The sequence below is a fragment of the Aulonocara stuartgranti genome, assembly GCF_965226115.1.
Source record: "Aulonocara stuartgranti genome assembly, chromosome: 3".
Taxonomy (NCBI): domain Eukaryota; kingdom Metazoa; phylum Chordata; class Actinopteri; order Cichliformes; family Cichlidae; genus Aulonocara; species Aulonocara stuartgranti.
The window spans coordinates 78617431-78628728 of NC_138941.1; the positions used below are offsets into that span (position 1 = coordinate 78617431).

General features: G+C 45.0%; 1 protein-coding gene across 4 annotated transcripts; it reads left to right on the plus strand.

Annotated features, from left to right (window-relative positions):
• The first annotated feature begins 554 nt into the window (after nt 1-554).
• On the plus strand, nt 555-8220 carry LOC309703679 (uncharacterized protein). 4 transcript variants are annotated; one of them, XR_014275928.1, is made up of 5 exons: nt 555-642; nt 4757-4798; nt 5523-5769; nt 5844-6339; nt 6435-8220. XR_014275928.1 is itself a non-coding variant. In XM_082528629.1 (4 exons), the coding sequence occupies exons 1-4, from the start codon at nt 608-610 to the stop codon at nt 5880-5882; spliced, it is 363 nt and encodes a 120-aa protein (XP_082384755.1). In that variant the 5' UTR covers nt 555-607; the 3' UTR covers nt 5883-6415. The 4 variants fall into 4 exon arrangements, 1 of the variants encoding a protein (XP_082384755.1); XR_014275929.1 differs by having other exon boundaries at nt 5844-6002; XR_014275930.1 differs by lacking the exon at nt 4757-4798.
• Nucleotides 8221-11298: the final 3078 nt, after the last annotated feature.

Below are 11298 nucleotides of genomic sequence, written 5' to 3' on the forward strand. Positions count from 1 at the left end.
TTCAACGTTTTTGATCCATGTATTGATGTTTATGCTGAACAGGCGTGCTGCTTTGAAAACCACATGCAGTGTGTGACCGTGACTGGCACACTGGGACCATGAACGCCACGTCTCTGACGCTTCTTTCTTCTTCAGAAGCAACATGAGCTGCTTTGATGTACCGAAAGGACAAAGCAGGACATCTGAGCTGAGAGCAGAATGCAACGCCTCAGGTAGCTTTGTGCGTTACAGCTGTCGATACAGGCTCAGTTCAGTCAACACTCAGTGTCAATGTGGGAACCAGTGGCTGGTTCGATGCATTGGCTCCCATGCTGTAGTTAAATAAATGACTTGGTTCACTTTATGTCTGGGCTGCATGTGTGGTTATATCATGTTACTTGGGCAGGAGTACCTGTGTCCTGTTCTTACCTCCACCTTGTTCTTTCTGTCTTGCTTCCATGTTTCCCTTTATAAATATACACATTTATATGTCTGTCTTTATCTTGATTCCAACACTGCAAAGAGCTTTTATTGTGAAGGGCCCAGGGAGGAGAAAGTCTTTATTTGTGTGCAGAGTAACGGATCTGTTTCTGAGAGCGGTCGGTGATTTCAGCTGTCAGTGAGGCTCATGAAGGCTGATGAAGATCATGCTCCTCTTAATCGGTAAGAAACACACACAGACACACACACAGAGATGGGTGTGGCTTCATACAGACTAAGTAGCGGTGAGTCAAACCGTCCTCTGCTGTTAAAAGCGCTCACGTATTCTGTCATCGAGCTCGTTCATGTGAAGCTCGTTCATGTGAAGCTCGTCCCCGAGGCCTCCATGTAGGGCGGGGCCCGCACTTTCAGTGTACACTGTGTTTAAGGACACTCTGTCTAAAATGTACATAATAAATACACTACACATAGAGTTAGACCTCACAGCACAAGCATACTGCCAACCTATCATGACTGTGTTGTACATACACATATATAGTGTGTTTTTTTAAATTAGTGAAAACATCACGACGTCACCAGCAAAAGGAGAACACGCCACGGCCCACGCTTAAACAAGGAAGGTTTATTCCTCCAACAGATTTATTATTGAAATAGATGCAACATCCCCCCAAACAATCTCACACTGCAGCTACAGGAAGTTCCCACTGAGCCTCTTTAGATTTAACCAAAAACCCCAGGAGGGGGCGGAGCCTCATACACAAACAGGAAGTAGAAACAATAGCCAGCCCTCCCCCTGACACACAGCCAGGGGTGCGGTCAGCTCAGTGCTGTAACTCCAGCTTTAACACTGACGGAGCTGAGACCTCCACCCATATCGCACACAGACACCACGCTGGAGTTCACTGAGCTCCTGAGAGTCATCCCTCCACACGTGTGACCAGCTGCTGGTTGTGTACACCTGTGAGCATGGAGGTGTGTTTGTCTGGACTTCACTAATGTAGACCCTCATCTTAAGCACTTAGTCTTTGTGTGCTTGTAAATAAACTCTCGTCTAGTGTTTTAGTCAAATCCACCCGAGTAGCTACGACAGAGCGATCCAGCCAAGAAATGGACTCTCTGCACTCGACTGAATGTGTCTCATCCTCAGTCTTCCCAAGGAAACTGAGCTTGGAAGACATGACTGTGTCCCCCACCAGAGCAGGGTGCCATCACCAACAGCTCGGGGAAGTTAAATGGATGAAAATCAACCAAAATTGCTTTATTGGTGGAAGTGCTGTGAGGATGAGCATTAATCTGTTAATATTTATCACAATAAAAGCTTTTTAGGCTCAGCTATGAATGATTAGGCAGCATTTTTATCTTTATATTGTTTCAGTGTACACTGAGGACTGTGGGAACATTGCAGTTTCATGTTCGAGTTTGATTTTTCCGATGTCGCAGATGCGTGTAAATATAGCTGACCAATCAACACGGTGGAGCATTTGATGGTTGTTCTCACAGAACGGCTCTCTGACATCAACTCCATTTTAGTTTTTTCCAACAGTGTGTTCAGAGAGGATGCATTTTTCACCAAAACGCAGCAAATTCAGTGCATATATAGATTATACAGCAAATCTGGAATAAATCTCACTTCTCACATTTGAGATTTTGACATTTTAAACAGCTTAATGCAAAATGTGCCCAGTTAACTCCTCATCCAGAGAGTCCGGATGCTAATGTAAAACTTCCACGAGCCCTTAAATCCCTGCTATGAGCTCGTTGCATTGAGCGAGGCTGTGACTGCCTATACTGGTGGCAACAGAGCGCACACAAGCAGCACAGGATTCAGTCCAAACCATTTATTGTTTGGTCATTCTGTGTGTGGTCATCTGGATGTCTTGGAGGATGACCGGGAGGGTCGTCACCACCAACCTTATTGATTATGTCTGAGTTTAAAAGCAGGTTGTATGAAAAAGGCAAAAGTAACCTGCTCTGCCGCCTGAGCTACAGCTGGGTGGCACCATAAAAGGACAGAATTCATCTCATTAAGTACTTTTACATCTAAACTAAGAACCGTTGAGGTCCATGACATGCAACTATTTCATTTAGATTGATTGTCATTTTTACTGAATTTTTAAATTGAATTTTAATGAACTTTACCATATTTTATTGTATTTTTTTAGTTATGATGTATTTTTGCGTGTTCTTGCTGCCTCTGTTTAATTGTGTGTGTTTTGCCTCTGTGAGACACTTGCTGCTGCCCATCTTGGTCTCCCTTGAAAAAGACGTTTTTAATCTCTATGGGATCTTCCTGGTTAAATAAAGGTTAATAACACTAATAATACATTTGAAAAAAAAACTGACCAGACATTTCAGCCATGCACAGATTTTAGGAAAATAACTTGATAAATCCTGGTTGATTCTTTTTGCCTTATACAGACGACTGCGTGGACAAAGTGGGCTCGAGTTGTTCTGTTGGTCACACACTCTGTGCTGTACTCACATTTCTTTGCCTTTGGCCTAAGAAATGAATGGTATAGTGGCAGGACTACAGGGCTGTGCTGCTCACCTTGATGTTGTGATTTACAGCAACACTTGAAGACCATGCAGAGTGAATCAGAGCTGTGTCCAGCTCTGACGTGGGATGCTTCACTGTGAGAAGTGCATGAAATGCAAATGCCAGTCAGTCCATGATCAGGGTAAGGTTGGGAATATCAAACACACAAAGTGATCCGTGGCCTGGAGATCAATGGCAGTCTGTTTTCTTTTCTATATGAAGCCGGGTCACATTGTCAGTAAGAGAGCTGACCAGGTCCCTCGGTGAGGTGTTTTCATCGGGGCTCCTCCACAGCCTCACACCGAAGCTGGACAGTCACTTATAGATTGTGTTTGCCAGCCGACGATGTTGTACTAGGAGAGTCTACTGGGCGATTTCTTCTGGAGGGTGGGGTCTAGTTCTTGGACGGGTCTTTCTTCATAACTATCTCTCTGAAGCAGCAGTTGTTGGAGAGTATTCAAATTCTCCCTGCTGTCCTCTGAGGCGTTGGCTGATTAAGCACATGTGGTTAGTTATTCGTTAATGGTTTTGCTTAAAAAAACTTGTTTACAGTTTTTTACAGACGCTAGGACACATTTCTCAATACTTAGGTCACGTTTGCAAAACTCCTCACACAGTGAGCACAACAGAAGTCTATGTGGGCTAAACTGAGGACCAGTTATCATTGTTTTGGCACAAAATGCATTCAATGACTACATCTCTCAAATTTCATGAATTATCTTCTCACTCAGACACAACAACTGCCAAAAAGCTTTGTACGTACAGGACATTTTGCATGTGCTTACATACTGTTTCCAAAACTGTTAAACTTATGGCCAAAACAATAACACAATGCAAAACTTAAAAAGAGCAAAATCCAACAGCAATATTTTATTGAAACATATTTTAAATCTAAAAATGCAGTTTAACCAGCCACAGCTGATTCTCATTGTAGATGAACATCTACACAGGTGTTACTCCTTCAATTTTTCAACTCCTTCAATTCTGGCAGCCAGAAGATTCTTTCCTAGGTGTGTTGCCCTAGATGACATAAGATGTGATGTGGATGAGAACCTGTGGCCAAATGGAGGAGACCGAGTAGATTAGCATTACTATTGTATGTGTATCAGTGGATGGTGTGTATACAAATTCTTGTATTTTGGGATTACTTAGTGCAAAAAAATAAAAATACAGAAACAAATATTAACGAATTCTGCATGATGTCTGATTCATTCCAGTAACATATATTGAAATTATAAACAGAGATGTGTCCTTGTTTTACACAAGAAAACACTGTGTAATGCTACATGTTGTTAGTGTTTTTTAGGTCATTGTTTTGTGGGTGACAAAGTGTGTTTGTCGGCTGTCAACCTTTGCTAGTGTTCTGGAAGAATGAGTTTATTTGAGACCTGAATGAAGTGTTTTGGTGGTTGTAGTGCATTTTGAATGTGAAATGAACTGCTTTGCCAAGCTGACGGTCAGTTAGGAGGATTGTGTGAAGAGTTTTGCAAAAGTGACCTAAGTATTGAGAAATGTGTCCTAGGGTCTGTAAAAAACTGTAATTCTGAGCTACAGTTCTCCTCTGAGACTCCTCTCAGGCGTTGTGTATCACAACGCCTGCAGCATTTCCTCTCTCTGCGTCACTTATCTCTGCTCACACTCTGCTCCCTCCTAACTGTTCTAACTGTCATTAAGTTTTGTAATGACTGCAGTTACAGACGACTGTTTGGTCACACAGAGAAAGAAGCTCCTCACCTGTGCAGGTACACAAGGTGGTGGAGGAGCCTCTGACCTTCAGTGACCTCTGACCTCCTGTTGCAGGTGTGTGTGTGCTGCTGCTGTCTGCACCGACTGTTTCTGCAGGTGAGGAGATGGAAGTGAAAACAATCAGTGAGACTCCAACAAGAACACAAATACACTTACTGTGTGTGTGTGTGTGTGTGTGTGTGTGTGTGTGCGTGTGTGTGTGTGCGCGCGCGCGCGTGTGTGTGTGTGTGTGTGTGACAGTTCAACACTTACCTTTGTTCAGGTGATTCATTGGACTTGAAGAGCTTGAATTACAATAAATAAGCTTCTTCATATTCTAACATTTCTCTACAGTCAGAGCTGATGAACCATTTCCTCAAACATTTGTAAATGAAAACTCTTGAAATGAATGTGTGATTAGCACAGACCGTTGTGTGTGCACACTCTGCTGGTGCCGCTCTTCATCACCAGTGTGACAGAGTCCTGAACACAGCCTCAGTTTGCATGTTAGTCCTCCAAGTTCCATCTGAGCTTTACAGAAAACACACTCAGCTTTTGCTTTTGTTCCTCTGAAAGCCAAAGATCACAGCTGAGATAAGGGAGATTTTTCCACGTTAAAGTGCTTCCATTAGTGATGCTGCTGATGCACACATCATCTCTAAGATCTGAATGTTGAGGACAAACACAAATATCTGTTTATTATGAGGCTAAAAGCTTGATGTAGACATAACAGTGTATAACATGTCAGCAGCATTTAACAGCCCTGCACACCAGCACTGTGCTTATATTAGACTTTAATCAACACATAGTTATGATTTCATCACCTCTGTGTGTCCTCCAGTGTCTCTGTCTGTCAGTCCAAACCTTCAGCAGGTCTTCAGCAGGTCTTCAGAGGATCTTTAGTGGATCTGAGTTGTGTTGATGATGGACAGACAGCTGAAGGATGGACAGTGAAGAGGAGCAGAGGAGGACCCACTGAGGACTGTGCAGGCTTTGGGAGGCTGCTCCCAGTGAAACCTTCTGGTGTGAGGACTCCTCTGGACAGCAGAGTGACAACGTCTCCCTCAGTGTCCAATCAGACACTACAGGTGAGATGTTCCAGCTGTGTCTCTGTCTCTGTGTGACTCTGCTCTCATTAACTCTGTTTGTCTCTGATGGTCAGGTAAAGATGTCATCCTGGAGATCCCTGCACTTCCTGTGAGGACAGGAAGTGATGTCATTCTGCGCTGCAGACAGAGGAATGGTGACACAGTCAGAGCTTATTTCTACATTAAAGGAAGTTCTGTTGGTCCTAAACCAGAGCACATCATATCCACAGGCTGTGAGGCTCCTGAATTCTCTACCCCCCTCTCATGGACAATAACCATATTCAATTTCTTAATAGCATTGAACTGGTTTAAGGATTGTCTTGTTGTACTGGAGTCACACTGGGTTAAATACTTACACTTGGGCTTTAAGGGGTATTTATTATTTTCTTCATTATTTTATTTACGGGTTGTATGGAAGCCCCAAACGTAATTTCATTGTTCTCTGACAATGACAATAAATAAATAAATAAAATAAATAAATCATCACTAACATCACGCAGGCTGATGAAGGTCTCTACTGTTCTACTGATCAGGGTGCAAAGTCTCCTCAGAGCTCTCTGAGGGTCAGAGGTCAGAACACTGACATCACTTCCTGTTTAAAAAATGATGTAACATTGTGACCTGATAATAAACTGACTGAACCATCTTCATCAACTCTCCTCCAGATCCTCCCAAAATCATCCACCCTCCTCCTCCAAGCACCTCCACAAACTTTGCTCCTCCTCTTACGTGTCCTCCCTCCCCTCCTCTCCCAGCATCCACCTGTCCTCCTTCCTCTCTCGTGGTCCCAGTCGTAGCAGGTCTGGGTTCTGGGCTTCTCCTGGTTCTGGTTCTGGGTTTGGTTTTGTTCCTCTGCTGGAAACTCAAAGGTAGCTCTCACTCACCTGATGTGAGCAGGTGTAATCTGATTACTGTACTAACCTTCTGAGCCTAAGTAAATGAACTTACTGCGTCACCTCGGTCAGTAATGGTCCAAACATGTGTGTGTTTGAGTGATGCTGGTCAGTTTCAGTTTTACCTTTCAAAATAAAATGTGTTTGGCTTTGACACATACAGCTGCCACAGAACCAGAGTGCACCGAGCTCACAGCTCCGGGGTTCCAGTTTAACTGGTTTTCACGTTAACCGGTTAGATTTGTGTGCTCCAGATGTTGCATCTGCAGATTCTCATTTTTACCGAACGGTCGTCTCGTTCCACCTGCTCTCGTGTCCTTGTGTTTCTCTAACATAAACATTTTCCTCAGGACACCAGCAATCAGCTCGACAGGCCCTCAGTCTACCTGCATACATGCTGCTCACCTGTCAGCTGTTTGACACCTGCTGCTGATTCAGCAAACACGCCCACGTTACCTGGTGATGGTCACAGGTAACAGGTGGCAGCTGCAGCAATGACGGCACAATGTTGTGCACGAGATAAGTAAATATAGCTTCCTGAGCTCAGAGCTGCTGCAGCTTGTGTTTCCCTCAGAGTGGCTGACCTGGGTTACAGATGACGGCTGGAAACAGAAAAGTACAGAGCAGTTTATCAGCGGCTGATATCACAGCTTTGAAACCTCAGCTGAGCTCAGCTCTCAGTGGTTAAACACTGGACTTTATGTCTTTAAGACATTCCTGCAGTTTAACTCATTGGTGTGTGTCCTCTGGCTTCATGGACAGACAGAGCTGGGTGTCATCCAGCTCTTTGTGTCTTTAAGACGTTGTATTACATCCTCAAGTCCTCTCCCTCCCTCCTTCTCTTTCATCCAGTTTCTAAAACATATTTTAATGTGAGGTTACAGGATGAGACAGCGTTGTTTATACTGATATGGTTGGTTGTGTTAAGATTGTTGGGGTGGAGGTGTCCGTTCACCTTCAGCTGCTCCGCCCCTCTCCCTGTCACCGTCTGCAGACAGACACATCGTCCTGTGGACACATGAGCTGCTCTGTCCTCTGTGTCCTCAGGAACAGGAACCATGAAGAGGAGCGTCTGACTGCTGAAGAAACAGTCTGAGGAGGAGGAGCTGGTGATGAAGAGCAGCCTGTGTGTATACAGTATCTGTTGTTATTCAGCCCTGAGGAAGATGAGGATGCAGCTTTGCTTTGGCCTTCCTCTGCTAACAGCTAACAGCTAACTAACCTCAGCCAGATGTTCTGCAGCTGTTTGTCTATCATTTGAAGTTTATAATGATGATGACCCCGAGCGTGTTTCTGCTGTGCTGATGGATCTCCACGGAGCGTCCTGTCACATGTTAGCTTCATGTGGGTCAAAGGTCAAAGCTGCTGACTGTCAGGAAGCATCAAACATCATGAAAGACCCCCTCTGACCTCAGAGCTCCCTGAGGCCACACCCACACTTCCTGTCAGTGCTGTGATTGACAGCTGCCTCCGTCAGTGTCATATGTATCCATATAATCCCCCTGAGGTCACTGATGTTGGTGCTTTATGAACCAGATTAAATGTTTTTACATATTAACATCCTGTGTCTCTGTCACACATACAGTATGTAATCATTTTCTCACACACATTTGTGTTGTGGGTTTGTTGTTACAGGTTACACAGCAGCTTGTTTCTTGTGTTTCTGCCCAGTTTGACCCATTCAGCAGACGTCAGCCTGTTTAAGGCTCTGATGTCTGTCCTGTGTGACTTACAGCAGCTATGACAGGGTCTGAATATTTCATATATCAGTCGACTCTTCATTCTATCAGACACAGTTATGTTCATGTTCACTGCTGTAATAGCTAATAATGATTAATATGATAACTTTAATATTGGCCATATTATATTTACATTACCACAGTGAGATGACTTTAGTCTCATGAATCTCATGAGTCTCTTAAATGAGTGTTCAGCACAGACATGAAGCCCAACGATCACGTTTACAGTCTCGTGGTGAAAAAAGGCCCAAGAGCTGAAACTAAGGAGGAGGAGTACAGATGCATAAAAATAGTGCAGGGCTGAGGAAGAGGAAGCTGTTAAAGAGGTTACACAGAGTGAAACATCTGTGAGCAGAGATCAGCTTCATGGGTGGAGACACTCTGAGGTCTCTGAGCTCGTGGGTGGAGCTCACACGTCTGCTAACTGACAGTTTGACTTTGTTATAGGAGGACTGGTGTGTGCGTGCGTGTGCGTGCGTGCGTGCGTGCGTGCGTGCGTGCGCGTGCGTGTGCGTGCGTGCGTGTGTGTGTGTGTGTGTGTGCGTGCGTGCGTGTGCGTGCGTGTGTGTGTGCGTGCGTGCGTGCGTGCGTGTGTGTGCGTGCGTGCGTGCGTGCGTGTGTGTGTGTGTGTGCGTGCGTGCGTGCGTGTGTGCGTGTGTGTGTGCGTGCGTGCGTGCGTGTGTGTGTGTGTGTGCGTGCGTGCGTGTGTGTGTGTGTGTGTGTGTGCGTGCGTGTGTGTGTGTGTGTGTGTGTGTGTGTGTGTGTGTGTGTGTTAGAGGACCATTATTGTGTAAACGGACAAATACAGTTTAACTCCACCATGAAGCTGCTGATGAAACCTCCACCTTAGTTAAAGTGGGTGAACGGTCACAGATAGAGACAGGGTGGGGCTGTCAGTGATGTGGGTGGAGACGGTGGAGATAATGTGAGCAGACCAGAGGCGTCCTCGCTGAGTCTCCTGTGAGACGAGCAGTTCAAGGATGCCAGATGTTCACCACTGGAAACTCCATCAGAGGCAAATTATTCAGCCCTGAGTCAACACTGTAGAAGCAGCTTTAGCTGCAGCTCCAGCTGCCAGTGTTTCAGGGTCTGTCTCCACCAGCTGTGCACAGCTACAGACTGAAATCTTTGCTCATTCTGGGCCTGAATAATTACACACACCCCACTGTGCAGTTATTTATTTGTAAAACATGTTTGGAGTCATGTATTTTTGTTCCACTTCTCACGTGTGCACCACTTTGTGTTGGTCTTTCACCTGGAAGTCCAATAAAACTGATTCATGTTTGTGTAATGTGACAAAATGTGGGAAAGTTCAAGGGGCCTATCACAGCTGGCAGGTCTGCATTTATATCCAGGCTGACATGGAACAGCCAGTAGTTCAGGGTTCAACACTCAGGAAAGTGTGAGACCTTCCACACTGACAGAAGATGCTGCACATGATTAAACTGTTGTTTGTTAAAGCCTCACAGATCTGAGAGCAGAGCTCAGTGGGTGCACGAGCCTTTATACATGAAGCGTTTCAGGTTCATTTAAATCAGTGTTTCTGTTTCCAGCAGAGCAAACATGATCCAGCTGTTTCACATGGATCTGTGTGGATGCAGCAGCACCTGACTCTGTACATCAGGTGGGTCACATGACACCTGGACATTCACAGCATCGTCCCTCAACGGAGGGACCGAGTGTTTCTTTCTGCTTTAGAAAGCTGCTCTCTGTCCAGGAGCTGTTGTCACAGTACAAAAACAGGAAGTCACATGCTCCTGCTCTGTGATTGGCTGCTTCTTATCTCAGCTTCCTGCAGAGGGTGGAGGTCTGCTACACACACCAACAGAAGTGTGACTTTCACTTCCTGTTTATTGGTGTTGTTGTTAAAGCTCTCAGGCGATGCTGCAGCGCCCCCTGGTGACACAAACTCCTCCCTCTGTCTCAGAGGTCAGAGGTCAGCCTGCTGCTGAGGGTCTGCCTGTTTATGGACTTCCTGTCACAGACCCAGGTCTCAGGGTGGATCCTGGTTTCTGATTGGATGGTGCAGAAACCCAGCTTCCTCCAGCCGAGATAGAAAAATCAATATTCTAATGTTCATGTTAAAGCAGTGAGTCTGTGGATTCATCACTCTCTGTGGATCAGTGTAAGTCTGTGTGTGGGTCAGCTGCAGGACTTGTTTGACCTTTGACCCTGGCAGACAGAGCTGGTTACTGCTGTGTGACTGCTGCTGTCGCTCCACTTTTAACTTCACTTAAATAAGTCCTGGCATGGCCCCGCCCCCTCTGACCTGCTGCTCCTGGATATGCTGATCGCTGCACTGCCAGTGTTTAACCACACCTCTTCTGACTGACCTTTGACCTCTGGCATGTCGATTTGATCCTTATTTAATGATAGTGTTTTGTGTATTTACATGTGATGCTGTTCCTGTGTTCAGCCTCAGCTGATCTCCACAGACGCTCCCATTGGCTGGATTTAAAAACACAACAACAACACAGTCACTGGAGGTCTTAATGAGGCTCGTTCCCACCAGCTGACATTTTTCCATTTAAGCGACTCTTTTAAAAACATGTCTGTCTGAAATTCACATTTCATTTATTTTGGGGGATTTTAATAGAGAGATAGAACTTTATGTTTATCCTCCATGAAATCCAGTTTGTCGTAGCAGAACACAGACAGCATAGCACAGAGTTAGGATATAAAATAAAGGGGAATACGAGAATATGAATATAAGCATAAATATATACACAAACCATCAGTTTTCAGGAGACAGACACTATCTCGACCTTTAAGAATAGACTTCCATCCTCCCTTAGCTGTGCTGTAATAGCTGTAGGCTGCTGGGGGATTCCCATGATGCATTGAGTTTTTCCTTTTCAGTCACCGTTCTCACTCACTAGACCTCCCTGCATAAAAAA